At 40.5% G+C, this 27,694-nt stretch overlaps 1 protein-coding gene across 2 annotated transcripts in view; it reads left to right on the top strand.

Moving 5' to 3' along the window:
• The window catches only part of GLP1R (glucagon like peptide 1 receptor), an 86,309-nt gene continuing 58,615 nt past the window's right edge, over positions 1 to 27,694 (top strand). The window contains exons 1-2 of one of the 2 annotated variants that reach the window (XM_071739370.1): positions 749 to 904; positions 5,046 to 5,149. In XM_071739370.1, the coding sequence (XP_071595471.1) occupies positions 5,126 to 5,149 (24 nt within the window). In that variant the 5' untranslated portion in view covers positions 749 to 904; positions 5,046 to 5,125. Of the gene's footprint in view, positions 181 to 748; positions 905 to 5,045; positions 5,150 to 27,694 lie in introns of those variants that run through there. The other variant, XM_071739369.1, reaches the window with a different exon arrangement.

Raw genomic sequence — 27,694 nt, forward strand, 5'->3', positions numbered from 1 at the left:
GCCCCTCCAGCGTCTGCCGCCGCGCAGCATCCACAGGGAGCGGGAACCTTCCCAGGACCCCGCGCATGGGGGGCCGCCTCGGACATGCCCTTCTCCCTCCCGCTGGCGGCGCCGCTCGGCTTCGCTCTCCTCCTCCTGCTCCTGCTGGCGGCCGCGGGAAGGTCCCTCCCGGTGAGGCGGGTGAGTGCCGCGGCGGTGCTGGCGCCGACCGCCCAACTTGCGCGGCCGCCTGTCCCGTCTTGCCCGGCCGGTCCCTTTTCCTCGCCGGTCCCTCCGCTGCCGCCTGACTTCCCCATGGTCAGCGCTGGGGTGGCGGCTTTGGAGGGGGCTGCTCTCCGCCGAGGAACGGGAGGCGGCCGCGGGGGAGCAGCGGGACGTGGCCGCGGCTCTTCGTGCGGCGGTGCCCATCGAGGAGAAGTTGGCAGTCTCAGATGTCACTTTTTGGGTGCCCGCGCCACGACTCGGTGCGGAGTGAGCGGCTGCCGGGCCCTGGGGTTGGTGCGTGGAGCCCTGCGAGGACGGTCTTAAAGAGGTTGTGGGGGGAGGCGGGGGGAAAGAGGTTGATGATGGATGAAGTTTGTGTTTAAGACAAGAGCACATTTGAGGGGAGAAAGCAAGCAGATGTGTGGCCGCTGCGAGGATATTGCCCTCGAGTTAAGGCTCCCCCCCACACCCCCTCGGGAAATGATAGACGCGTGTGTAATGTCAGACACGTGCGGTGCCGTGAGAACAGCAGAGCGGGGCCTGGCGGGGGCTTGCAGGGGCGGCTGCGAGGGGGAGGCGGTAGAAGTGGAGGGGGTGATCAAGTGAGGAAACCTCTGTTCTGAAGTGGAGCCGGGAAAGGTGGGAGGATCTGTCCCCCCGGGCGGTTCGGCTCGGTTCGGAAGCCGGGAGAATGACTCTGGTGCGTCTCCTGACCCCGGACAGGTGAAACAAATGGGCTCACTGGGGTTTCCTGTCCTTTTCGCGGTGGAGCTGCCAGCCCTGGCGAGCTGTGCCAGGGGGAGCTCGGGAGGAGGCTGATCCGGCGGGAGCGGGGCTGTGCGGGGCACGCAGCTCCGGGGAGGGGGTGTGTGGGGGAAACAAGGTGCGATTTGTTGTGCAGAGTAACGAGAGGTGATGGAGAAGAGGAGAGGGAGTGAGGGAAGGGGTAATGGACGGGAAAGAAAGCTAACCCCAGTTAGCTTTTTTTAGTGGGGTTGGGGACAGAGGAGAAGGGAGACTGCTGAGAGGGTGGAGGTGACAGGACGGGGGCTACTGCTGAAGGGAGGGTACGAGCAGATTCGAAGCCGAGGTTGTGTGGAGCAGAGAAGGGAGGGACAGTGAAGCTAATGATGGATCGAGTTTACTGTTAGTTCAGTTTCAATTAAGTTGCTAAAAATATTTGAAGTTTCTGATTTATACAGAACAGCACTAATGTAATTGTTTGAGTTCCCATCTAGGTTGCAATCTGTAGGGTTATCTTAGGTATTGGCTTCCGAGTTTCTGTGGTGGTTTCGTTTTCCTTGCTATGGATGTCAGGCTCTTAAAGGAGCAACAGGCACAAGTTGTGTCAGGGAAAATTCCAGTCAGGAAAATCTCTTCATCATGAAGATTATCAGATAATGAAATGGGGGGCAGAGAGGCTAGGGAGCCTCCATCCATGGATGTGGTTATCTGCCAGGATAAGGCATGGAGCAGCTTGAGCTTGTATCACAGCATATTAATGATGGGGCTGTCCAAGGTGGAGAATCAAAGTCAAGCAGCTTTGCTAGCAAAGAGGTTTCTTTTAGCTGGGTGCAGAACTGGTGGAACCTGAGAAGAAAGAGGTTGCTCTCATCTCAGCATTGTGATTGCCCTTTGATTTCAGTCCTGCAATAAACTGAGTACTTTAAAGCCTCTTCTGACACTAGAGGGTCGTGCCTGACAAGTTGTCTGGAGCAGTGATTGTGCTTGCATGCTGAAAAACTACTAAATACTCAACTCAGTCCTAAGTATACAAAAGCATGAGACCAGTCCAAAGAAGTGTTAAAAGTAATAAGTAAAATGAGCAAAAGAGCTCTCCTTGCACAGTAGTGAATAGTAAAATCTAGGTGATAAGAATTGGCGGCAAGCCACCTGGTTTAAAATTAGTGAGACAGGTGTGAGAAGGTAAAATTATTTGAGACAGGGTTGGGGGAGGAAGTATTTTATTGCTGCTGTGACTACTGTTTTATTTTGATTTGCCCTGTCCTGCAACCTCTTGAACAAGTGAGAAAGGGGAGAGGGAAAAGAGCTGAGAATGTACACAGAAGGAAGAAAAATTTAATTTTTTAAAATTTTTTTTATTTGAGGTGGTGCCATGTACTTGCCATGTTTTTAAATTGAAAATTGCTTGATAAGTGTTTAGATTTTCTTTACTGCATTGAGGGTAGTAAAATGGCCAAGAGCTGGCTAGCACATGGCTGCATTGCAGAATCTTACTACTATTGACAAGCTGGTGTCCTTTCCCTGCTTGGCCTTGAGCAGCAGTGTCCCACTGCTGACAGAGCTGACATGCAGCTGGCTGTTGGTTCCCTATTACTTGGTTCTCTCTTGGATATGGATTTCAGATCTCGGTTTGCTAAGTAGTACTTATGTCCAAAGGTTTGATAAGATAATCTTGAACAAAGTAGTTTAAGTGTAAGTGAAGACCAGGAGCTGTACTACTGTTCTTAACTGGGAGTTCTGTATTTCAAACTACCCTGGTGCTTTTGTTCCTCCGGCTAAAATATAAGTGATAGAGGCTTCTGAGTGCAGGTACAAACAGCTGAATTCGGTGGAAAGGTTGCACATCTCTTGCTGTCCTCAGCTTTTCTGAAGTGCTCTTGTATGATAGTAGAAAAGTACTCACTTTGACTAATAACAGCAACAAGGTATGGGTGTTTAGATAGGTGTATGTTGTTGGTACTCTCATAATTACTGCTGTGTGATTTAGGCTAATTTAGCAACATTTGCCAATCTTTTCTCCAAACCAACAGCCAGCATAGCTTCTTAAATTGCAGGTGTTAGGGGTGCATGCAGTTACTGCTGCTTGCTGAGCCTCCTGCAGCTGCTTCTAGTTCAGCAGCCTCTGCTTCTTTAACCACGGGTACCTATGATCATTCCCCATACCTTGGGGATTGCTTACCTTGAAGCCTAAGGGCTTCAAATGCCTTGTTTGTCTGCTCTACACTGGCCTTGGCAGCACAAGGGTCCATATGTGTCTGAATGTCCCAACATAGGCTTGCAGGACCATTCCTAGTTGGACTTTTTCTTTCTCTTTTTTTCTGCTCCTAAAGGCTTGCATGGAGCTGGTGTTCTTGTTGCCTGTCCTCTGAAAATAAAATGTGCTAGACCAGCACGTACTGGCAGTGGTATAGAAAGCAGTGGAGGGAAAGGTGAACAGACAAGGTCTGATGCTGTGCCACCCTGCTGCAGTTGTTTTCTAAGGTACTTGTCTGGCTTCTAGGTAATGGGATTCTTACCCAGGAATGTGGCAAGTTTCTTAATATTTGTTGGCCACTTAGGTTCATGACTATATTAGTATGGTATAAAATAATTATTTAATACAGAAGTTAATACAGATTAAATTGCTATCCCAAATGACTAAAAACTTTTCATATTCTTAAAGTAATGTGGCTTTTCCATTGTTTCCTTTTTTAGAAACAATTCTATATTCTATAAATTTCTAAATCTAGTGACAGCATGTGTGCTATAAAGCCAGATGGCCTGACACAGCAAATCTGATTATACAACCCAGAAATAAGATCTGTATTTACTTGTTATAATATCCCAAACCTAACTGAGTGGGGAGAGGAAAAAACCTTTCAGGCTGAAGGAGCCCAGATCTCCAAGGGCCAAAGGAAAGGACTGTATTTCACACTGCAGAAAAATGGCTTGGTCTTGGGCATAGTTTTAAAGCTCTGATGTCTGCTCCAGGCACTTTCAAGTTAGTCAAACAGCTGTCAAATCGTTTTTCCTTCCCTGTATTTCTAGTGCTGTCACTGCACCATCCCCTTCCCCCTCAACCAAACTGGGCAGCAGAGCAAGCTGAAACAGTTTGGAAATAAGTATGTGAGGTAAAGTGAAGGCAGATAAAGATGAGCACAGAAGGACACGTCCTGTGGGTGCCCCAGCAGGGAAGCACGAAGCTGTCTTCAGTGGGAAGAAAAACTCATTCTCAAAGCAGTCAATGTGTTGGACCTTTGCAAAACTAAAACTGCCTTCCAAAAGCTGTAGCTCTGTAGCTGCTATAAAGTTCAGTGAAACGGGGGCTGATACACAAAGCAGAAACAGTTGTCTGCTGGCTGTCAAACAGATTTTTAAAGGTATTGTATTGTATCCTGGTTTTGTTAGCTGGTCAGATTAAATTGAGCTTTAATTTACTGCATTCAATGATCACCAGTTACTTGAGAGGACAAATCAGGAGTTTGCAATTGTATAACTTGGAGAAGTCCTTTGGAAAATTGATTATTTCCTTCTGCAATGCTGTAGTGAAATGAAAGCTATTACCTTTGTTTTTCATTAAAAGCTTTTGTATTTCTTTCTCTACGGTAAACTAGAGTATGTACTGCCTCCAAGGCTGCTGGCTGAAGTTTCCTTGATTCAGTGCATCAATTCTATTAGTTCATGTCTTAACAAAAGTAAGTTTACACAACAGCAGATAGATCTTTGCTATGGAAAAAAGTTGTCTACTCAGTAGATTAGAAACCTTCTATTTAAGCTCTACTATGTTATTTTCTTGTGAGGCTGAATTAAAACATGAGGCAGGAACTCCTTTAATTGAATCAAATCTTCCTAATCTAACTTCATAAGAACAGACTGAATTTAATGCTTGCATCCAGTGCTTCCTAGCAGAAGAGGACTAAAATTAATGGTATCTAGGGATCTCTAAATTGCTGAGGGGAGAGTAGCCCCCTCAAATGTCAGTTTTATATGAAATGCAGTAAATTTGAATTTATGGTAGGTCAATGTAGGTTTGCTGGTGTGGCTGAATACTGTTCTCTTTGTTCAGTGTTGGAAACTGGTATTTATAATTTGCTGGCCTATGGTTTGCTGTATTCCAGTGATCCTTTGGTGTGAATGTGGAGGAGCTTGTGAAACATTTGTTGATCTTCACAGGGAGGAGGAGAATGTCCTAGAAAAGATGCAGCAGCAGCATCTGCAGTATGTAAGTATAAGCCTGGAAAGTCCACTTTTTCCACTGCTGAAGGAGAAGTAGATGACTCTACTCTTACTCCCATGAATGTGGATCCAGTGTTATTGGCACTCTGGTAAGCATTATGGGCAGTGCTCCTGGGAGGGGAACAAGAGTGCAGTTCCAGTTATCTTCCCTTTAGTCTTTATCATCTTATCTTAGAGAAACGAGCAACAAGTGTTCCCTCCAATAGTCATGAATGAATTGATACAGGCTGTCAAGTGCAGATGTGGTAGAATAAGAATCTCTTTCCTAGGTACTTACAAATAAACCTTGTGAGCACCCCTCCTGCCCCCCGTTCAGCTATGGCTTCTTAGTTGTCTCATAAATATTGCAGTTATATATAGAATAGAATTCATTTAATTGACTGAATGGTTAAAAAAGGTAATTGGGTAGAGGAAATTGTAGTTTATACATGTGGAAAAGAATAGTTCCTTCAGTTGGTCATTTTACTGGCTACATTTTGTTGCTGCTCCACTATAATAGATTGTTAATTGATTGCCATCTTACAGCGGTCTGGTACTGATGCTATTTTTTTAGACATTGAATGAGTTTCCTTGTTAGTTTGCCCTCTTGCCATCTTTTTCCCAAACTGTTTTATGCTGGCTTTCCTGGTTACCATGTTTTTCTCTCTTGTGATCTTTTGTCCATTGAGCTTGTGTGCATTCTCCTATTCTGTTCTTGTCTCACTTATGCATGTGCCCTACCACTCTGCTGCTGCCTTTTTTGATGCCTTCAGGACAGTTTCTGAAACTGGCAATCCTGACTGGATGTGACATTTTACCTACTGTTGCTGCTGCCCTTTTCCTTCCTCTGTTCCTACTCCTATGTACTCCCTTTGGGAGAAGTTGAAGAAAGTGAGCCTGCTTTCTGATTGCTCCTTGGGGGTAGCTAAAGAGTCAAGATCTGTGTGGAAGAACCTTCTGAAAGTGTTAGACAGTGGGCTCAATTGAGAAGCTTGTGGTTCTTTTGGTGTCCTGCCTTCCTCACTGATTCCTGTTTCCTTAGAAGACAAGTGAGCATGGATTAGTTTGCTATCTAAATTCTGCTATACTTGGGAGAGATTGCTTACCCACTCATGCCTCTTACCATTGTATAGATTGATTTTTAAATTTTTTTTTCCATTCCCACCCTCTAAAATGGCACTGTTCCTTTTTCTTTTGTTTCACTGGTTTTTAATCTGTTTTGTTTTGGGTTTTTTGCTTTATTTGTTTTCTGTGGGGGCTTTGTTGTTTTTTTGTTTTGGTTTTTTGTTTTTGTTTGTTTTGTTTTCTTCTCCATGAAGAGTTCCTTGCCAATTTGTTAGATTTATTTAGATTTAGTTAGATTCTGGTCAAACAGGAGGAGTGTGTGTATGGACATATCTGCATGGGACAGCCTCTGAAATCCTGCTCTTTGTCAGACTTGTGTTTCTGACTAGGATGTGCTGGTCTCCCTTCTGAAATCTGCAGGTCTGGTGCTGCTCAGCACAAAAACTGAGGCATACCAAAAGGCCTGGCATCAGGTAAACCAAAACACTTCTGTGACCAGCCCAAGTGAAAAGCTGGAGAGAAGGCAGTGCTCCTGTATATACCCTTCTCTAAATGGGAAGAGCAGTGGCCATGAACACTTCTCTTGTGTTTGGCAGAAGCTTAGGGAACATTTCTCCTACACCAGCATGAGCAGTTTTGTGGCAGCATGAACAGTTCAGACTGATTTGCTCCAACATGTGGGCAAGCCAAATTCAGGCATGAAGCTCAGCTATCAGATGTCTCCTGAGTGCCCTGGTTCTGCTCATAACAAGTACTTCTCTGGTGGTTGTAAGGTGGTCCAGCTACTTGTATGTCTTATGTGGTGAGGAATGGCAGCTGATGCCATAGCCAAGCTTTACCATGCTGTCTACTGAGCTCTGATGATGAAGGAAGATGTACAAAACTCTTTGCAAAGGAATGTGGAGCTCACACATCTTAAAATAAGGCTTGGAATATTTCAGGATATGTAGCAGAAATCTTGATTTTTATTTTTTAAATTTTTTTCCCCCTCTGAATTCTGCTATCAACAAACCTCTGCATTTCTTTTGCTACAGAAACCAACTATGTTATTCTTTCATATTCCTGATCTATAAATATCAACACTGCTTATGGTATTGACCAATCTCTCTTCGGTTCAATAATTGTTGTGTATTGTTTTACTCTAAAAACTGAAAAATGTGTTTTTGTTTTTTTTCTTAAAAGATATTCCAACTCCTTCATTGCAGCGCAGTTTTTTGCAACTAAGTTTTAAAGAGTTCATGTGATCAGATCATGAGTCAAATTTTGCGTTTGCTCATCATTTTCCTTAGATCAATCTTTCCTGCCATCTGAAAAATGCTCTCATAGAATGAGTGTACTGGGTGAATGGGGGTGTACTGGGTGTGACTGGGGGGTATAAAGGATATTCATCTCTTTCTTAGCTTTTGTTGAGTGGAAATGAAATCCTGGACTCAGCGTGCCATGTGTGCTGTCAGCAACCCAGCACATTTCTCCCTCCTGTAAAGCAGAGTAACTCAAAACTCTTGCGGGTAAAGAAGCCTTGCTTGCTTTGGAGGATGTTCATGTTCTAGTTTTTTGCTTCTTCAAGTGCCTAGTAGAAGTTCTGAAGTGTGGGGTTAGTAGAACTAGTAAGCTGTGGTATGAAAAAGTAGGAATTACTGCCTTTCAAATCTTGTGTGAGAGAAGAGTGACATGCCCCATATCTGCAGGCTTCTATGGTAAGATTAATTTTCTGACATGAAGAGTCTCCTGGTGATACAGGAGCCTCTTCATAGATTTTCTTCAAGATGGAAATTGATAACTTGATTTGCTCCTCTGACATGTCTAATGCTGTAAAAAAGCTGCTGAAGAGCTACTTTAAGACATTTTGACATGCAGAAAGGGTTGAGTGTACAAAACAATTGACAAGCATCAGGTGTCTTTATGTTGAATCTGAGGGGGGAAAACCAGGGAACTTTCAAAAGATTTGGTTTATAAGTTACTGTGCTTTATTCAAGTTGCTACTGTATAAAACTAATTAACTTACTCATCCTGATTTGGTCTTTGTGTTGTTTGGACTCACAGAGTGGAACCCTTGGGAGCTGGAATAGGGTGACAGAGCAAGGCACCTGTCAGGCTGGGGAAGTCCAGAAGGTTGTTGTCTTTCTGGCTGGCTGTGACTCCTGTACAGACTGATCACTGTGCTGTACATGGAAATCTAAATTCTGCACTATTAAGGCAGAGTGAGAGTCTAGACATTGGTGCTTGAGGTTTTCACTCTGCTTCCCTAGGTAAAATTGAGTACAAAGCAGGAAGTTTGAAGGGAACACCAATATCTAGAAAGATAACAACCTGCCTCATGTCCTAGTATCACTAGGGATGCTACTGCTGTTTTAGATGCTTGAAAAAAAACTACTCTCTTCCACATAAATCACCTTTAAAGGTGTTCTGAGTCTTGTTACAGCTGTTCATGGGTTACGGATAACAGGTACAGCCCTCTGTCACTGGATCGATGATACTCAGGTCAATCCCTGTCTTCCTCCTTCAGTCCTATTCCTCCCAAATAAAAATATTCTGCTTTACAAAGCTAGTTATGCATAACAAATGAAGCTTTTAGTTTTCATTCCTTGAGACAGGAAAATTAGATGTATAGTACTTAAGCTGAATTATTAGAAATAGCTGTTGTTCTTTGCTTTTGTCAAATGCTGTGGTGACCTCTATTTGCCCTTATCATTACTGTTTCCTAATGAGGACATATTTATCAAGTACCACTTGAAATGTATCACTCTAAGAATAACAACAAGAATCCATTCCTTTTAGATTCAGTGACACTGCAAGCAGCATAAACCCGGGAAAAAAAGTTATTAAGTTATTATATGCTGCCTACAGTGACACTGCATAGTTACAATTGCACATTAAATAAATTAAGATGTATTTGAGTGGATTTCTTTCAAAAAGCCCCATATCCTTAATATGTGTGACTTCTTTAAATGAAATGTGAAGTGTCACGGAGATGGTAAGGAAGACATTCATGTATACAGGTAGTCAGAAACAACCTGTTCATATTGTCTTTCAGAAAACTTAAGTTCTGGCACATTTAGCGTTGGTAGATGTGCTTTAAGCCTACTGTTTACTAGTTCAGTATCTCTAAAAAGCTGACACTTTTCAAAGAAACTTTTCAAAAAACTGCATTCAACCACATTTATCTTATATCCCTGTCCACTTCCAAGGGGCAGCTATCATTAGTTAAAGGATTAGAAAATACGTGTAGACAATCTCAGCATGCTCTGAATTTGTTTATTGCTCTTCAGGGATTAATAACACCTGGTGGTAATGCATGAGGCTGTTAAAGCTTTCTAGAATAAAATCTATTCTATTACCAATGAGATGTAAGGATAAAAGAATGTTAGCTTTGTAATTTGAACTCTCAACAGCCTTGCAATAGTAGAGGTGGCTGTAAATTGCAGGGAACAAAGCTGGAATTTGAAACTGCATTTCTTGATTTCTTATTTGTTTTGATGTCCAGGCTACACTGGTGTCTCTGGGCTGGAACTGGAGAATGTCTGAGGTTGGAAGGAACCTCTGGAGGTCATCTGGCCCAGCCTTGTTGTTTGAGCAGGGCCATCTACAGCTGGCCCTGTGATAGAAACATTTATTTATTTACTTGTGTGGTAGGATAGCGTCCATGCCAATGGGTCACTGAGCAGCCAAAAAGTTTGGTATTTCCTAATCTGTTTTCCTACTTCCTTGCTGCTTACAATAAATGAGTATTGGGATATCCTAATGATTCAAGGAATCTTGCTCCTCAGCCCTACCTTCATTCTTCTTAATTAACTAGGAACTGGTTGTACATGTGGTATTTCCTCATCCAGACTTCTTTCAAGATTGCATAAGTCTAATATCTTAAAACATTTAAGATGTAAAACTGTCCCTGTCCATGACTGGGGGTCTGGAAATAGATGATCTTTAGGGTCATTTCTATGATTCTATGAAATCTCCATACAGTAGACTTATAATCACCTAATTGAACTCAAATAGACCTTTACATGATTGCAGCAGCAATGAAATATGAAATGGGCAAATGACTACACAGATTACTCTCTTCCCCTGTGTATTAATTCTAAAGGAAGCTGTTACAGTTGCAGATTGATAGTTTTCTGTGAAAGAAGCCTTGAGTTAGTGCAGCTTTCACTACTTCTGTTTCGATTTTGGCAAAAGAGTGTCACAGGTTTTCCAAATGTGGACAGCGTGTCTTGTTTGGACCTTTATGTTGATTTTGGAGGATGTTCATTCTTTTCCCAGAAGGAATATAACACGGGTGTGGTGGTGGTGGTTGGGGTTTTTTGTTTGTTTGGTTTTTGGGGTGGTATTTTGTTTGGGTTTTTGGGTTTTTTTCTATTTGTTTTGTTTGGTTTGGATTGGGTTTTTTTGCTTGTTTGGGGTTTCTTTGTGGGAGGTGGTGAGTGGTGGCACACAGTGGGAAACCTTTCAAAATGTATTCAGGATTAAATATTTTTTGTATTCATCAGAAAACTGAAATTTTTGCATGGTAATGAGTAGGAAGTATGTGCTTTGAGCTATAATAAGTACCTGAGGTCCTCTGACTTCTGTACATGGGAAAGAGGCGAGGAGAAGATGGGTAACAAACTGTTGATGTTGTTGCTGTGGTCTTGTTAGTCTGAGCAGTCAAGGGAGATGTCCAAGGCAGTGGCTGTTGGTGGCAAGGAGTCTTGCTAGACTGGAACCTGAGGTTCATTCACAAACTTTTGTTCTTTGCTAGTTTTCTTTTTGTCCTATGTAGTGCCTGCACTTGCAGATAATTCTAGGAATTAGGGAATGGAACAGTCTAGGAGTAGGAAATGGAATAGTGAAAAAAGAAACAGAGGTGGCTCAAGATTTTATGTGAAATGTCTCTGTGGCCCCTCTGCAAGTCTGGTGGAATATCTTGTGGCTTATAGATGATGGGAAATGTCCAGGTTTGGGCTTGGCTGTGTTTGCTTTTTTCCTTGACTAGATTTTGACTTTTTTCCTTAAAGATGTAAAATTGGAAACTCTTTATCTTATTTTCTTCATTTTAGGGAGATTGGGCTAGGTGATAAATATTCCTGTGGGCACATACTTTAGTTATTGAATAGGGAAATAGCTTACAGTGTTGTCTTGCATTTTGCATAGAAAGTAGGAGCTGTTTTCACTCTAATAACAAGGTAGGATAATCACACTTGCACATTGCTGTAATCCATGCAGTAAGATGACCCCCTTCTAAATACCTGTTTTGGGGAAGGAGTGATAGTGATGAGCTTTCTTCTCTGTGCACTTAATTTATCACATCTGTGTGCTTGAATACAAATATGGAAGATGCCTTGAAAATATGCATAATAGCTACAGAAAGTAGTGGAGTGCAAATCTCTTTTTAGATTGAGTCAGGATTGAAGGGTGATGTTTTTCTGAAAGTGTTCTCAGTTCCTGTGTAATTGGCTGGGGGGGGGAGGGGGGAAGGGGAGAGGTTCCAGTTGAACAATAGACTTCTTAATGAGAATGTTTAATAGTATAAACAACATACTCTTAGAGCCAGGTCCTTAGTTACAAGCTAAGCTGTCAGTCAGTGCTACACATACTGCCTAGGGTGCTTAAAGGCTGTAATATTGAGAGAACAAAGCTAATGTAAACATCCATCCTAGTTCATGAGGTTAATTTTCTGCTTGCTCAAGCTTTCCATAATTAGTTTCCTTCATGTCTGTCCCTTGTGTTGCCCCTTGCTTGTAGAGTTGTCCTCGGGTTCAGCAACTTGGTTCCTAGCCTGGATTTAATCTTTGCTGTGTGCTGTCCTCTGTCTTTGAAAATACTGTGTCATTTTTCTTCAACAGAGACTTAAAATTGTCATTAATGTTGAATTTGCCGTTCCATTTGAGCTGCTTGGTATAATGCTTAAATGAAGTTTTAAAGAAAATTCATATGTTTAAGTGATTTATAAATATGCTTGTATTTCAGGGAAGGGGAAGGAAAGATTGCCTGTGTACTGGCTGATCAACAGAAACTAAATTTCCATTTCATGTGTTAGAAAGAACTTGCATAAAAATCCTGAATTCCAAATACTTTCTCTTGCCCCCAAAGTACATCTGGTATGAAGATCTTTATGTTGATGCTACTTTATGGCCTGTGGATTTGTTGGGGTTTTTTTTTGTTTTTTTTTCAATTTATAGCTGTTCTTATTTTTTCCTCTTTCCCCTGTTTTTGTCATGCTGGAAATATTTGGAGCAAAATCAAGCTCTGGAAATAAACAGATTTATTACGCTGTTCAAAGTGACTGTATCCTACTAATGGACAGCTGGGATCAGCACAGAAGAAAGTGTTTCTTGAAAGGCAGCACGGGCAGCAGACTATGTCACTGGGAAATGGGAACATAATTTGATAGCAAATTTGGAACAAGCTTGGAACACTGTCAAGTGTAGGGTGACAGGCAGCTGACATGGAAATAATCAACTTCAAATACTGTTGTGAGCTAACAGCTTCGTACTTCTTTTGCAATGCTTCTCTTTTATTTAGTTTTATGATCCAAATTGGAAAAAAAAAGCCCAAAGACTATTTGAGCAGTTGGGAATGGAAAGTGTCAGCATAAATCACTTTCTCTTTAGCCTTCTTTTCCCTCTCATTTGTCTTGTCCTCCACCCCTGCGCCTTAAGGTTTTGACCGTTTCTGGTCCAAGTTATCTGACAAGAGAAATGTTGTGTGGGTTGGAGTCCTTTCCATCAGAATCTTTGGTAGAAACAAAGCAGACAAGCTGGCCAGTCTGCTGTGTTTGTCCTGTTGCCCAGGCTGCTCATCTAATGGGCTTCCTCATGGAGCCTGTCCCAGTTCTGGCCAGAGTTGTCTTTCTGTCCTCTGTATAGTGAGTTACTGCCTTTTTTGGTTGTGCTGTTTCTTTTCTTGAGTTTCATAAAATGGATGCTTCTGAACAACTCCGATTAAAACTGAGGATTTTAGGATTTCTTATTTTTTTTTCCTGAAACACTTGTTTATACAGTCATCAGCCTAGTGAGCTCATATACTCAACTGGAGCCTTGCTAGAATGTAGTGATGAGCACTGGTGTTTCTTTTGTTTTTGAAAAGCTAATAAAAATGTCCTTTTTCCTTAGCTACTTCATATAGCATAAACGAGTCTTTGTTTTGGAGATAGTAAGTGCAAAGGATGAAACTTTAATGAATTCATGACTCACTAATTTTAATAATTTGTTGTGTAAAGAATCTCAAAGAGGTTTTAATGCACAAAGACTTATTCACAGAATCTGAATAAATCTTGGTCACTAAAAAGGAGGATACACCTCACAGTGACAGAAAACCTTACAGAGAAGCTGTTCCTGCAGGTTGTTGGAGCACAAGGTTTTTTATGTACCTGCCATTCTTGACTTATTTTTGTGGTGGGCTTTAAGAATATAACTGGACTGGACCTTTCCTTTCAGCTTAGTGCTTTTAATTCTACATAATAATGGCTCACTAGGTAAAATCTTAATTTCAGCGTATTCTATGATGCCTGTGTACCACATTTTAATCTCAAAGATCTATCCAATCTACAAACTAGCCCTTCACGGGGTTTAAAATATATGATTTTATTATTTAGTAATAAAGTAATGTATTTGGTTTATTCAATGGGTTGGTTTCTATGGGGTCTTTGTGTTTTGTTGGGTTTTTTTGGTGCCTTTTTGTTTGTTTTCTTTTTTTAAAGGAAAATTTCAGCCTGTTGAGAGCTAGGTGTGAAAGTAGTAAGACATGGACAGAGAAGCTGTGGTGGTGTTTCTTTTAGAAGGTGGTCTTCTAATAAAGATGCTAAAGCAATCAGACAGCTTTGAGGATTCTGATTTTAAGTTGAGATTTGCTGCATTTCCGTAACATGCAAAGTGAAAATGAACTACAATATTATACATTATACATGGAGGATATAATGGCTGAGAAATTTAAGCAGAATCCAATAATTAAAGTTAGAAAGTTAATGGAGACTGTTAGTGCTTCTCTAATGTGAATCCACTTAATGTCCTGTGCTTTGAGTCACATCTTTTCTACATTCCTCATACACTCAGTAAGAGGGAGAGGAAGAAGAGAGTGAAGAAAGGAAAAAGGCAAGGGATGTGTAATACTGTGTTCTCTGGGTGCTTTGGAAGGATGTAGCAGGGGAGCTGTGGCTGCTGTGATGTTTGAGCAGAACTTAAATACAGAGTGGCTGATTTACTTATTTTAAACTTAAATGTTTCTGTGAACTTTCTGTCCTCAAAGTCTATGCTGCTAAAGCAAGAAGATAACCTGAGGTGGAAGAGGGGCTGTTGTCTGTAGTATAGAAGAGTTTTACTTTCCTAGCTCTGAGGAATAGACTTATTTTTGGGGCAAGGAAGTCAGGCATGAAAACCTTTACCAGTCACTAGAAGTGGATATGATTTACAGCCCTGATATTGCAGTACTTCCATCTACAGAATTTTGATTACTTTACCCAATCCATTTTCTCTTTTAATTGGAAAAGCAGACGGAAATAAAATCTATTATGTGCAGATGCAAAGCTAAAAGAAGAAAAATTATGTGAAAGGGAAAAAAAATGGTATAAAAACACGAATACCTTTAACTTTTAAGTGTTCAAGATGGTGATAGTGTCTCAGATACATCCAGCTGCATAGTCCTCTTCATAACAACTTAAACCATTCTAATAGGAAATTTAAAGGCATGGCTAAAATAACTCCAGCAATGATGTATAACAAATAGGTAAAGAAGCTGATGGCAACAAGTACAAACCAACTGTTTAAAGAATGCTAATGAAGGTTAAAGTATCAGGAAAATTTGTAGTGGCTGGGGCTAAAGGACAACTGGGTGCTTTGTCAGTCTTAACTGTGGTGGGGTGGAGGGATCTGGCTTCTTTTCCACAGGGCTCCAGAGTGTTAGTAAGGCACTGTATGGTAGCAATAATATGAAAAATTAAATTTGTTTGCTTTCATTAGTAACTAGCAGGTGTTTTATCTGATAATCATACAACAGTGTTGTGAAAAGGCTGAAAAATGATCTAACATCATAAATACTGACCAACCTGCCATCTGGGAAAAACTGAATTTGGTCTATTTTAATTACATCGGTACCCTTTTATTAATTAAAACTGTTGTGACATACTTAATTTTTGCAAGATAACTTCTTTTAAAGAAACTCATTTGCATGGTTAATTCAACTCAGACAAGAAGTAAGTGTGGAATTCAACACTCAGGGTAATCAACCCCAGCAGCAGCTTGCCTAAGGTTGCAGTGAATTTTCTGTTACTTGGAGTCTTCAAGTCAAGATCAGACGTGTGCTGGAGTGGTATTTTCTGGTTAAGCTGGCGTGTGTGAAATGGATGCAGAAGTTAGCGTGGGGCTCTTGAAGGTTCTGTGCAGGAAAGTGATGAGATTATCGTCACTGTTCCTTCTGGCCTCAAAGTCATCTTGGCTTCCACGTAGCTTTTCTAGTGACAAGAAGTGAAATTGACTTAGCTAGATGATAAGAGCATAGATGAAGAGGCCTTAGAGGCTATTTCTCCAATGGCTGAAGTCCTCAAGTCTTTGTTTCTTTGCGTAATAAACATTTTACTCCTAGATTAATATTTTTATACAGGTAGTGAGCTTTATTTTAGGTTTCTCATAGTTCTAAGATGGTGGATAATTAAAATTATTCTTCTACCTCCCTGTCAGCTGTGCTACTTTTGTTTCTGCTTCACAGATTCTCATGCTCTTAAACGTTTTGCCTGTATGATGGCATGAGTGCTTATTGTGACATAAGGAGAAGAGGGGAGCGAGTTGTGGGGCAAGAGCACAACTTTTCTCTGGGGACAGAGAATCTACTTCTTTCAACAGCAACACTGGTTTATGCTGTTTTAAATGCTGATAGTTCTGGAGCAGAGTCATCTTGCAGCATTAGTATGTCTTGAGGATTAGTTGAGATGTAAAACATGAGTCCATTGCAGAGCAAGTTAGTTCAGAGACCTAACTTTTCCTCAAAAAAGGCAACACATCAAGTAAGGCCACTGCTGTTTATGTTCCCAAGTTTTTTCTCTAGGGTTTTCTCTGTGAGTCTGCTCAGTTCTGACAAATGCTGCTTGATTTAAGGTTAGTGTCAGATGGGAAATATGTGGCCGTGAAACTACTAACATGGAACTAATGGAATAACTTTAATTCCTTTAAGTGACCTATCCATTTTAAGTTTTATTACTGCATGGTCACTGCTTCTCTCAGTGCTTTGAAAATTGGAGCTGGGGGAGAGGAAGTTTTGTGTGCAGTTTAAAATACTCATTTCTATAAAGGTTAGAGGCTTGACTGGAAGGGCATCACTTTCTTCTGTTACCATTTGTCCAATCTGGAGAACTTTCTTGAGAAGCTCTCTCCATGTTTTTCTTCACTTGGTTTATGAAGTTGTTTCACCCTGCTTTTGGGCTTTATCCTGCCTCTTGCTTTCTGCAAACCAGTGAGCTTGCTGGCTGAACTTGCAAGCTTGCTGCTTGTCTTCCTCTCCCACTCAATTTTTCCCTTTCTGTTGAAGGTTTCCCCAAAGAAGGGAGGGAAGAAATATCACTCAGCTTTAGCATCAGCACAATTGCAGCTTGTGACAGTATCTTAAGCCACAAACCTCTTTAGCTGCAGATACCTCTGGGCAGGACAGGAGGGCTGGAAAGGGAGGCATGCTGATTGCCTTGGAGAGTTGTGACAGTCTTTGTAACTGGCTGTTGCCACAACAGACCTGCAAGGCTGAAAGCTGTGATACCTGCCAGAAGTAATAAGTAAGATTAAACTCTGGGGCTGGTAAGGATATTCTGGATATAGAAATCCACTGATTTCCCATGTACTGGGACAACTACTGTGAACCAAACTCTGCTAGAAGTGCCCTTTGAAGAAGGGGTAGGGATAAACTTCTGAAAAACTAGAGGCTACATCTTGCATGTGAGTTCCTCTCTTCTTCTGCTCTTGGGAGACACAAGCATGCTGGCATGTGGGATTGCCTTGAAGAACTAATAGGCTCTTGGCTACTGGTTCAATTTGTGCAGCCAGATCCAGGAACTCTGAGCAGAAGACTAACTGTGTATTAGTATCTGTATATTATGTATACAAAGTTAATGCAACAGAGGTAAGAATGTAGAAGAACAAGGAGAAGAGTAAGCTGATGTGTGTCTCCTACTGAAATGGGTTGCAGGCTGCTTAGTCATTTTATTTCTTGCCCAACCAAAGTACTCAGAAAGGGAACTGGGAAGATGCTGCTTGCTTTGTTTGAGACTCATGGTATAGTATGTCTGAGAAACTGGCTCAATATTGGCTACTGAAAGAAATGTTCAAGAATTGTTTTATTAAAATTCTTAGAATATAAAATCCTTTGAGCTCAAGGAAAGGGTGTACTGAAGAAAGATCTCAGGATTAAGCATCATCTACATGTGCAGCTGTCATGACAGTAACTTCAGGGAACTAGTATTATTGTCATCTCCATGGGGAGCTAGAAGGCACAGTTTCCAGTCTGTTTTTCAGTCACCCATTTGCTTGATGCAACACTTGGCATCTGTCATATTTTCAATCTTCTGTGCTTCTGAAATAAAGAAACTACATTCTTTTTGAAAGAGTTATTGTGGTAGACTATTGAGAAAAAGCCTGATTTGATTCATATGGTAATATTGTGATTCTAGAAGGAGGAAAGTCTGTGATTAAACTTGGCTTGCCTGTATTTCTGGTAGTCAGTTTTGCTGACTGAGACAGACTGTAAGAAAACAGGAAAGTAAATCTATCCTGGATAAATTTAATAGGTACTTTTACTTGTGTAAAGGAAGGGGCAGGGGAACATATTACTGACTTTCCAAATAATTTGAGTGAAAGGTGGTAACATAACATTGTTACAATGAACTACTGAACAGCTAGGAATTGCTTAGAGTTCTTGATTTCAAAGTCTTCAGCATGCTTAGTCATTTGGAAAGCTCTAAAAGCATCAGTCCTCTATGAAAAATGAAGAAAAAAAAAAATGAGAAAAAGCTAATGTCAGTTAATATATTAATGAAAGGTTTTCTCAATTACTTTCATTCCGGTATCCTACAAGTAGATAAATTCTATCTGATTGTAATTTTAAATATTGTAGAAGACAATGATGACTCTTCTCAGAGTAAGAGAAAGCAGATAATTCAGTTTAGTACAATTGCTTGTAACATCACTTCTGGAGAAAGATGACTATACAGCCCTTGGCTACCAAGACCTCAGAAATACAGCAAATAAGTTAATATGATGCTTTATGTTGCCACTTGGCTTAGAGGTTTTCAGGACCATAGGCAAAAAAAAAAAAAAAGGCAAAAAAAAAAAGGCAGCAAATTTGTATAGGGAAGCTAAACACTGTTTTAAGAGAAGGTAGTTGGAAAAGAACACGAGAGATGAGATGAAGGCAGGAATACAAATTCTGTGTTTCAGGGGTGGTTTCTGGAAGTGTCATCTGGCTCCCTCTGCCTGGGAGCACAGCCCTGAGGGTGTTGCTGCACTGGGGTGTAGTGCCAGTTGTAGTTCTTCCAGCTTTTGCTCCCTATGGATTTTTTGTGCAGGGACTGCAAGGTCTTCTGCTCTATCTTTGGAAAACATAACATGACCATCCAGTGTGAGCTTAATTTCAGGCATGTTGATTTGGTCCTTATATGTCACTGTGTGTAACTGCTGTGAGTTCATTCCCTGGGTAGCATCTCAGTGTACCTTGTTTGTTTATCTTAGTCTTTCTTTGTTCATTTTAATGTTTCTGCACATTGGGCTGAGTTAAGATGCTAGCTTTTATGCAACGTATCTTTTTGACAAGAATAAAAAAAAAACCAACCAAACCACACCAAAAAATTAGTTTCAGACAAATCAAGCCCTTGGAATATAACACTTGGCAGCCATGTGGGTTGAATGCTGAGAGTTATAAGAGTATATGCAGACTGTAAAACACACACTGCATCCAACCAAGTGTATGTGAGCTCTGTTGTATATTATATATCACTGCCAGGATATTACTGTAGAGCTTCTGTCCTGTAATTGTGTTATGCAAAGATGTACCTCTGCATTGTCTTTTATTTAATATTTGGAAGGAAAACAGATGATGTTTGGAGAATGAGCTTCACCAGCAGAACTCCTCTTGTATGGTCTGTTCTCAAATGTGTTGTAACTGTTGGTGAAAACACTTGGAGTTAGTGAAGGTGCATTATATAGACATTATATATCTATATAGACATTATATAGACTCCTGCCTTGGCAGGATAGAGCAATATGTCAGATAATGGGACAGTGGACCTTGAGCCACTCTGATAATGGGTTGCTGAGAGTATTAATTCACATTAATGAATAAATAAACTACTGCCCTCAAGTAGAACTACAAAAGCCATACAGATTTGATTGCATTCTTCTCTAGCAATTTTTGAATAACAGTAGGTGCAGAACCCTTGAAATGATATACTGCAGATTTTTGTTTTGTGTGTGGTAGTGTTTTTTAAATAGCTTTGAGGTGACTGCTTTTCTTTTTTTTTTTTTTTTTTTTTTTAACTGGAGAACTAAGGTTGTTTATGACCAAAGAAGTGTAAATGGGAAGACATTCACTGAGAGAAAGGTCTGTGAAGGTTAATATGTATGATTTGTTTGGATTTTTTTCCTGTTACTGACTTATTGCAGGGATATGTGATGACAAACTGGTGGCCAGGGTTACATTGCTGTAGGATTTGTGATCCTGGGGAAAATAGCTAATTCTCTACACCTTGCCTTCTGATCCAGCACTTAAACCAGAGTGACTATTAAATAGTAATTTCAAAAGGTAGGGGGAACTTAACTTGTCTGGGGCTCATTAGTGTGAAGGGTGAGAAGATGTAGTTTTTCTTGCCAAGTGAAAATACTGTTTGCTTACAACAAAAGTGATATTTGCTCAGTCCCCGAGGTTGTGATGAAGATTTTTGGCTTTTTTTTTCAAATGTTGCAATTCCCTGGCTCTAGGGACTGCAAGCTCTGTGTGTTTCCCCCCAATGAGCTCTGGGACTGGACCATTGCTGGAACAGCATGGAACAGATCCTTTCAAATATGCTTGGTTCAGTATGTCATAAAAACCATTTTAACTGCATTTTAAACCACAGCAAGAGGAGCCAAACATCCAGCTTTGACAGATATTCTTTGTTTTCTTTTGACTTGGCAGCTCAGGGATCCTCAGGATGAATCAGTTGCCAACGTGTAGGCATCTAGTGCTGCTCAAAATTTCCTACAGTTCCCTACCATCAGATACACCGTAGGGTGCTGGGAAAACCTGCATTATATTGGAAATTATACTGGATATAAGGAAGAAATTATTTAGTATGAGGGTGGTGATCCACTGGAACAGGTTGCCCAGAAGTTGTGGGTGCCCCATCCCCAGACGTATTCAAGGTCAGGCTGGGCAGGTGTTTGAGCAACCTGATCTAGTGAAAGATGTCCCTGCCCACAGCTGAGGGGTTGGAATTGATGATTTTTAACCAGACCTTCCAATCCAAACCATCCAGTGAGTCTGTTACTACAACACTTTAAATGAAGTGCTGAGTTCCTCTTCCAATACCACAGGCAGCATTTTTTCTAAATCTGTGAGGATAGATCTGGAAGATCTTCTCCAGCTTTATAGCTTCCCTTGCTCTCACAACACTGCTTAACTTTGCCTTTGTTCCTCTCATGGTGTGTTTATTCTGCTGTTTTGATTGCTCTATTGTATAACTGCATCAATAAAACTCTTATAAAGAACACTTCACAAAGCATGTGTGTCAATTTGCAAGGCACAGTAAAATCTCCTTGTACAGGAGTCCCATAATAATTTAATTCCCACAAGTGCTGGCACGCTGAATTGTAGGATTCTAAAATTGTAGGATTGCTTTCTGTTCCCCAAGAGTTTGGGAGTTATAGTTACTTCTGAATTTTGCTTTTATCTTCTGTCTCTCTGCATGGTTGCTCAGTGTTTTTTTTCTGTGATGTTTGATTGGCTCATGTAATACATACCTGACAGGAACATTTACCAGAACAGATGAAAGACATCCTAATGACAATAACATTTTCTGGTAACTGTCAGTCTGAATGTGTCTGCTTTAACAGTAAACATGTACAGCATCACGGGTGCTACAGTGACCAAAGAAGAAACCTCTTTCCAGGCTGAGAAAGTTCTTCCTGGGGCAGAAAAACTGCAGGTAACTGTTTGTGTCCCAGGTCTGTCCATCACTGAAGACAGAAACAGCAGAATAACCCTTCAAACACAGCCTTGTACATTTTTCTTCCTATCCTACTTGACCTACAGGAGTTTGACTTTTAGTTATGTCTCTAAAAGATGATGCTTAATTTTGTAGCATGTTGAAATATTAAGCTGTACTTTATTTCCTTAATGCAAGTTGATTTCGGTGTTAAAAAAATTTGACATCTGTGCTTCTAAATACCAAATATTTTGCCATGATCCAGAAAATGACAGGGCCAAGAGATATTCTCATTGAAATGCACCTTGTCAAAACAAAAAAAATCAGGGAGGGGAAGAGGAGACTGGTCGGTTTCAAAGCAGGAATGAAGCATCCCAGGGCAGACCTGGGATATTTGGTCTTGGACTGGAAATCTCTTGTGGGGAGGGCTGAATTTTGCCTGTTCAGACAGATTATGTATTTGGAACAATTTGTGAAATGGTAAATCAGCTAAACTGTGACCTGTCTCTGCTTAATCTAGTCAGCAGAAGTACTGAGAAGCAGGAATGTGTCTCAAGTCAGTTCTAGTTTTTTGATTTTTAAAATCTTAATTGACACTCCAGGCAGAAGCATTCTGCATTTGGAAATCTGCATTTTCAAACCTCCTTTAGGAGGTGCATATTCTCATCCTTGTTTCCTTAAACTAGTAAGAAGAGATTTTGAATGAGGGGTGGTGGTGATTCGTGCCCTATGCTATCATCATGTGTTAGGGGATTGAGCACAGCCAACCCTTCCTTCTGCAGGTGTGCGAAAGATGGGAAAAGAAAAAAAAAAAAAAGGGAATGAGGACAAGCAGGCCAATGTGGAGGACCACGTGGTGCAGTGGTTATTTTCAGATGAGAGAGAGGAAAGCTGAGATGCAGCCTCTCATGTAAAACAAACAAAAGAACAGAAAAAATGACTAAGACCATCAAGCTCCAGCCCCTTCTCAAACAGAACAAAAAAACCTCCACAGAGGTATTTTTATACATCTCCTTGTCTTCAACAGGAGTGTTGTTTCTTCTTTCAGGATGTTTTTGGATGGGTTGAAATACTATTTTGAAGTGGGTCAGGCAGAAATGAAATGGAATGAGGGGTGGGGAGGAATCTTGCTTGTTTTGGGAAGGTGTTGATAGCAGAGGGTTCCTGTTCAGGACTGGGTGTGCTGTCTTCTGAGCTCTTCTGGGCTGAGCTGCTCTAAGAGACAGGCAGAGGAGAAGAGGCTCTTCTGTGCATTGGTTTTAAGTGTCTGGTGAGAGTTTGCTCTTGTAGCTTTGAGTTCAAAAGCTTGATGTCAAGTGTTAAAACAGTGACAGAATGCCGTGAGACAGCTGGTGAAACACTGTTCTCAAGATCTGTCTTGATCCATGTCCTGGGACTTGTTTTTCTTGAAGGTCTTGTAAGTGCTAAGTGGCTGCAGCCTAAGAGACAACTCAGCTGGCGGATGTTGTTCAGGAGTTTCTCACTGAACTCAGTAACTCTTCTTGTGGGAGCTCATTTGCTGCTTTTCTCTAGCAGGGAGGTTGCTAAAAGGTTTCTTTTTCTGGCGCTCTTGAGCTACCAAAGTCGCTGGTTCATTAGTAACTAAGGAACAGAAGCATTTACAGGAAAAGCTCCCAGAAGCTAGAAATAGACTTTTCTCCGAAAGAAAAGTTGTTTTGATCCTGTTTGTTTTTTGGTTTTTGTTTGGTTTTTTTTTCAGAGGGGCAAGGGATTTGTCCACAGGGATCCAGCTGCTGACACAGTATTTTGTACAATATAACTTGGGAAGCATAATTGGTGTTGTATCATCTGATATAAATCAAGCAGCCCTACAGAAGGGACCACAAATAATGACTTTACCATGAAGGGTCGCTTAGTCTTCCACAATGTCAGATGACTACATTAAACTTTATCCTTGCCATAGTAATATGGAAAGGGATTGCAATAAATACAGAAATTTGGGATGGTCAGATATCTGAAATTATTATCTCATTTTTTGGTCTCTGGAAAAGGCATTGTTTAGGTGTCTTTGATACTTCTTTTGTACTACCTATTGTACAGACACTGCTGTAATTTTGTAATTGCTCCTTAGACTTAGCTTCAGTACTCACAGGAGAGTAGCTAGACTATCAAATGTTGCCTATAATGTACTCAGATTAAGTCTTTACACAGGAGCTGATCAAAGTAGTTATGATAGCAATTAAATCTCATTGCTTTTTGAGGAGTTTGAACAATAAAGCCTGCTTCCATGCTAACACATTCCCAGAATATCTTTTGGTCTTCAAGAAGCATTGCACTTGAACTGATTCCCAACAGTTTTGCTTTTTCATGTAGTGAACAGTGGATCAAAAAACACTCTTAATATGATGTTCATGGTTGGGTGTTTTTGCTTAGTGTTGATGTTTTTTTTCTTGCAAAAGTTGAAGTGTAACTGTTCTTACAAACTGCTGGTTGGGGGATCAACACTTGCAGGACTTCTTTGAAAAATTTATGGTAGCTGTTGGGAAATTAGATCTTGACTGATGGGCTTGGGGAGGTACTAATTGCATATTCTTTAATATTTACTTCAAATTAGAAGTGGAAAAGAGGGATGACAGATTGCAGGGGAAGATAAGTTTATTCTATGAACAGCTTGTCCTGTTGCAGAGTTTGTGCTGTGCTACAGCCTATTTTTAAACTTTCGCTCCTAGAGGGACTGTTTGTGGCAAGCCAAAGCATCTTGTTAGGTGGGAAAGGGCATTCAAGCCCCACAGAAATTAATGAATTTAAGTTTGAAACCTGGAAATTGTTCTTTATTGAACATGAGGAATCTTACCCAAATAAATGCAAGGTGATATTGGGTCCCAGGAAAGCTTTTAGGGATAGCAGTGTTATGCTCTGATTTGGGCTGTGAACTGAGGACAAAACTGTCTTGAATTCAAGTTTATGTGCGTGCGATGAACTGAATAAAAGTATTAGGTGGCCAGCTTAGCTTCCACTACGTATTGGCTTTTATTGATGCAGATCTATAGCTCAAGCTGACATAACAGAAGATTTAATACAATCATATCATAAAGGAAAGAAGGTCAAGTCAGAATGAACATAAAGCTAGTAATATGCAATCTTCACCTGCCTTGGATTTAGTTGCTGTCCTGATCCTGAGCAGAGTAGCTTTGAAATAATGTGTCACATTGGACTTTTCAAAAAGGGCAGTAAAATTTAAAAGTTACTCACTGGTGTTTCTCAGATAAAAGTTTCTCAGTAAATGCAATGGCAATATGTCAGCATTACCATCTGAGGGAAGATTAACAAGGCCATACCTAAGTGTGGCTCTATGACAGGTGTCGTAGCTTTTGATTTTGAAGCCTTGAGATCAGCATTTTGGAGGCTCCAGTGGTTGTAGGAAGTTGAAGTCAGCTTATTATCCTAAAATGTTAAAAGCATGATTCAGGGTGGCATGGATCAGGACTGCAGGCAGATGACTGGATGGAATCCTCCCAGGATGCCGAAGCAAAGAGGTTCAGGTGAAGAAGGGAAAGAAGGTGAAGAAGGGCAAGAAGGGGTTTGACCCCTGTGATCCCTCCAATTTGTACCAAGTATGATGTGTATGGGATGGAATACTCTGTTCGGTCAATTTTAGTCATTTATCTTGTCCACTCCTCCCTAAAGGAGGAGTGACCTCTTTACTCCCTTTCTCTTTCCGGAGCATAAGATATTCCTCAGAACTGAGCACTGGCCTTGGTTCTGCACCATTCTCTGGCAGTAACTATAAACATCGAGTGCTGTCAGTCCTAGGAGCAGACACTGACTGAGAAACTTAGTGTTAATTTCAGCAAGTACAGCTACTTACAAGAGACTTAGCTGAAAGCAAAATTACAAGATAGACAATTAACTGTACCCTGGCCCAGACCAGGACACATGAAAAGGCTGTAAGGTAAATGTTCCTATTTAAAAACAGGCAACCAAAGACTTACACAGTTGTAAGAAGGAACTTCTCGTTCTCTTGCATATGAAACTTCTTAAATTATGATGGGAAAAGAGAGAAGAATATAAACCCAGGAGTCACTGGCTGCTTCTGAAACTGAGAATTCTCAGTTCTCAGAATCCGTGCTAAATGATGCTGTTCCATGGTGTGCAGTCTGAGCCCCTGAAGGTTTATACTCTGTTTGTGTAGCATTTATTGCCTTGATTCTGTGTGGGCACTTTTGTCACACCAGGAGTAGTTTCAAAGATGCTGGAAAGAGACCAAAATGTTTAATTTTACAGTAGTGTCTTTGAAGATTAAGGAATTGTGTCTTTAGACTGTTGTTGGAGCAATTTATCGCTAGAGATTAATTACACCTATGTGTGTAACTGAAACACTGAAACGTTCCTGATCTCAATGCTCTCACCAATCTTAACTTTTTTGCATCGATTTATGCTCCTTATGCCGCATCATTACTCACCTCCTTAATGTCCTTCATCCCTTCTTGTCTTTTAACTCCTTCACCTTAACCTATCAGCCACATTTCCATCTTCTTTTCCTCCACTAGCTTTCAGTGCTATATTTTCACCACAGTAAAACTACTATTGTTTTTTCTCCCATGCTTGAGTATAACAGGAAAAAAATGAAAAAAAACCCCAAACCTCCCTACTAAAGTTTGAGGACTGGTGCTTTTTAGCAACAAAAATATAACCCTGTGTTTAATAAAGCTACTTGAACTTTGGCAGTTTGCTCCAAATTTTAAGTACAGACCCAGAAGCCTTGTCCTCATATGTGTTTTGATGTTGCAGAAGTAATTAAATCACTTCAAGGAAGTAGTGTCTCTTTTTCAATAACTACACACATTGTAAATCTGTGGCATGGTGTAACTTGTGATTCTTGTTCACGCAGGCCAAAATCTCTGGGAACTGGGAATTAGCACACGCTAAAAGCAAATTTAAATCATTTTAGTAACAAAAGGTAGCATTTAGCTGAACCAGAATAAACTGTTTCATAGAGAGAACAAATTATGTAGTCTTGGGACTTCTATTTGATTGTCTTATTGACACGAACTGTAGCTAGTGGAAAACTGTCCACCAAATCAGTTATCTCCAAAAAAGGCCTGTCTAACTGTTTTATTCTTGTAGCTTGCTAAGCTCCTTGTTGGAGTTGTCTTTTTACATTATGAGTAACCAATATATGTAGTTTGTTTCGATTTCTTCTTTAAATGGAGGCATAGAGGCTTTTTTCCTAAGCTATAATTAAAGCTCGTTATTCCTGTTTCAATGAAGACAATAGATGAAAACCTCATTGAGAAGAAAATACTTTAAAGGATTGCTTACTCCATAGAGCTCATTTGCCTATTGTAAGCAGTTTCAGGCTATTTTCAGGATATTTTAGAAGATAGTCCCGTTTCTAAATAAAATTCTGCATGCATCGTTATCTTCTGGTGATTTTAAAAGCTGGATTTGGGCTGATTTGATGTTGTCATCTGCATGCATGGTCAAGAGCTACTTCTTGGGAAGTGTGACACTTAGCTTTTGAAACTATTCTGTTTTGAAACGATATAGTTTTGAAGCTATAAGAGTTCATTCTGACAGTGTTCCTTCTAATTCATTTATTGAAGTGTTAGTCTGATGATGAGAAGGCTGTGAAGCAGTCCTGTATAACTTCTGTAATCACCCTTGTAAAATGAAGACCTCTTAAAGCATAACCTGAAAGTTACTGGTAACACTTTAGTTACTGGTTCTGTGTTTCTCTATAGACACCTGTAGACCTCATTTAGGTGATGATGTTTTCTTTCTCATTCAGGTATGTTGAGTGAGACACTATGCTCACGTTGTCTGTATCCATAAGCACACAGTTAAAATCCAGTGGGATGCATTACTTTTACACTAGGAACTTTATCACTGACAGACTTTGGCAACATTTATTGGCATAGGTAAGATGATTTAAATCAGGTACCCAAGAGTCAGAGTTTCAAAGAACAACAGGCTTGTCCTTGTTTTCACTTCAGTGGTAGCTGGTTCTAAAAACATGGCCATGAGATACATGTTACATGTAAGTATAGGCAGTTGTTCTTGAAACACTGATACTGTACTTCTCATCACATACACAAGAACAGCTTTGTAATAGATGAAGTGTGGATTAATCCAGACAGAAGCTGTGATGCATGTGGTGGTTTGTTTTTTCAAACACTTTTTCAATTACAAGGATGTAAGACGACTTGAGAGGTCTCTTGTCTGAAAGTACCAGTTGTGCTTCTGTTCCTTTATACTAAGGTGATTCCACTGATGTTTAAATTTTAGTCACATTGGTTATAGTGGGGAGTCCTTCCATTTGGGGTTCCTGAAATGTAGTGTAGGTTTAAAATTAATTATTTTCAAACAATCCTTCTCTGGTTTCCTTTTAAATGT

Source organism: Heliangelus exortis, chromosome 3 (genome assembly GCF_036169615.1).
Source record: "Heliangelus exortis chromosome 3, bHelExo1.hap1, whole genome shotgun sequence".
In the NCBI taxonomy this organism is placed as follows: domain Eukaryota; kingdom Metazoa; phylum Chordata; class Aves; order Apodiformes; family Trochilidae; genus Heliangelus; species Heliangelus exortis.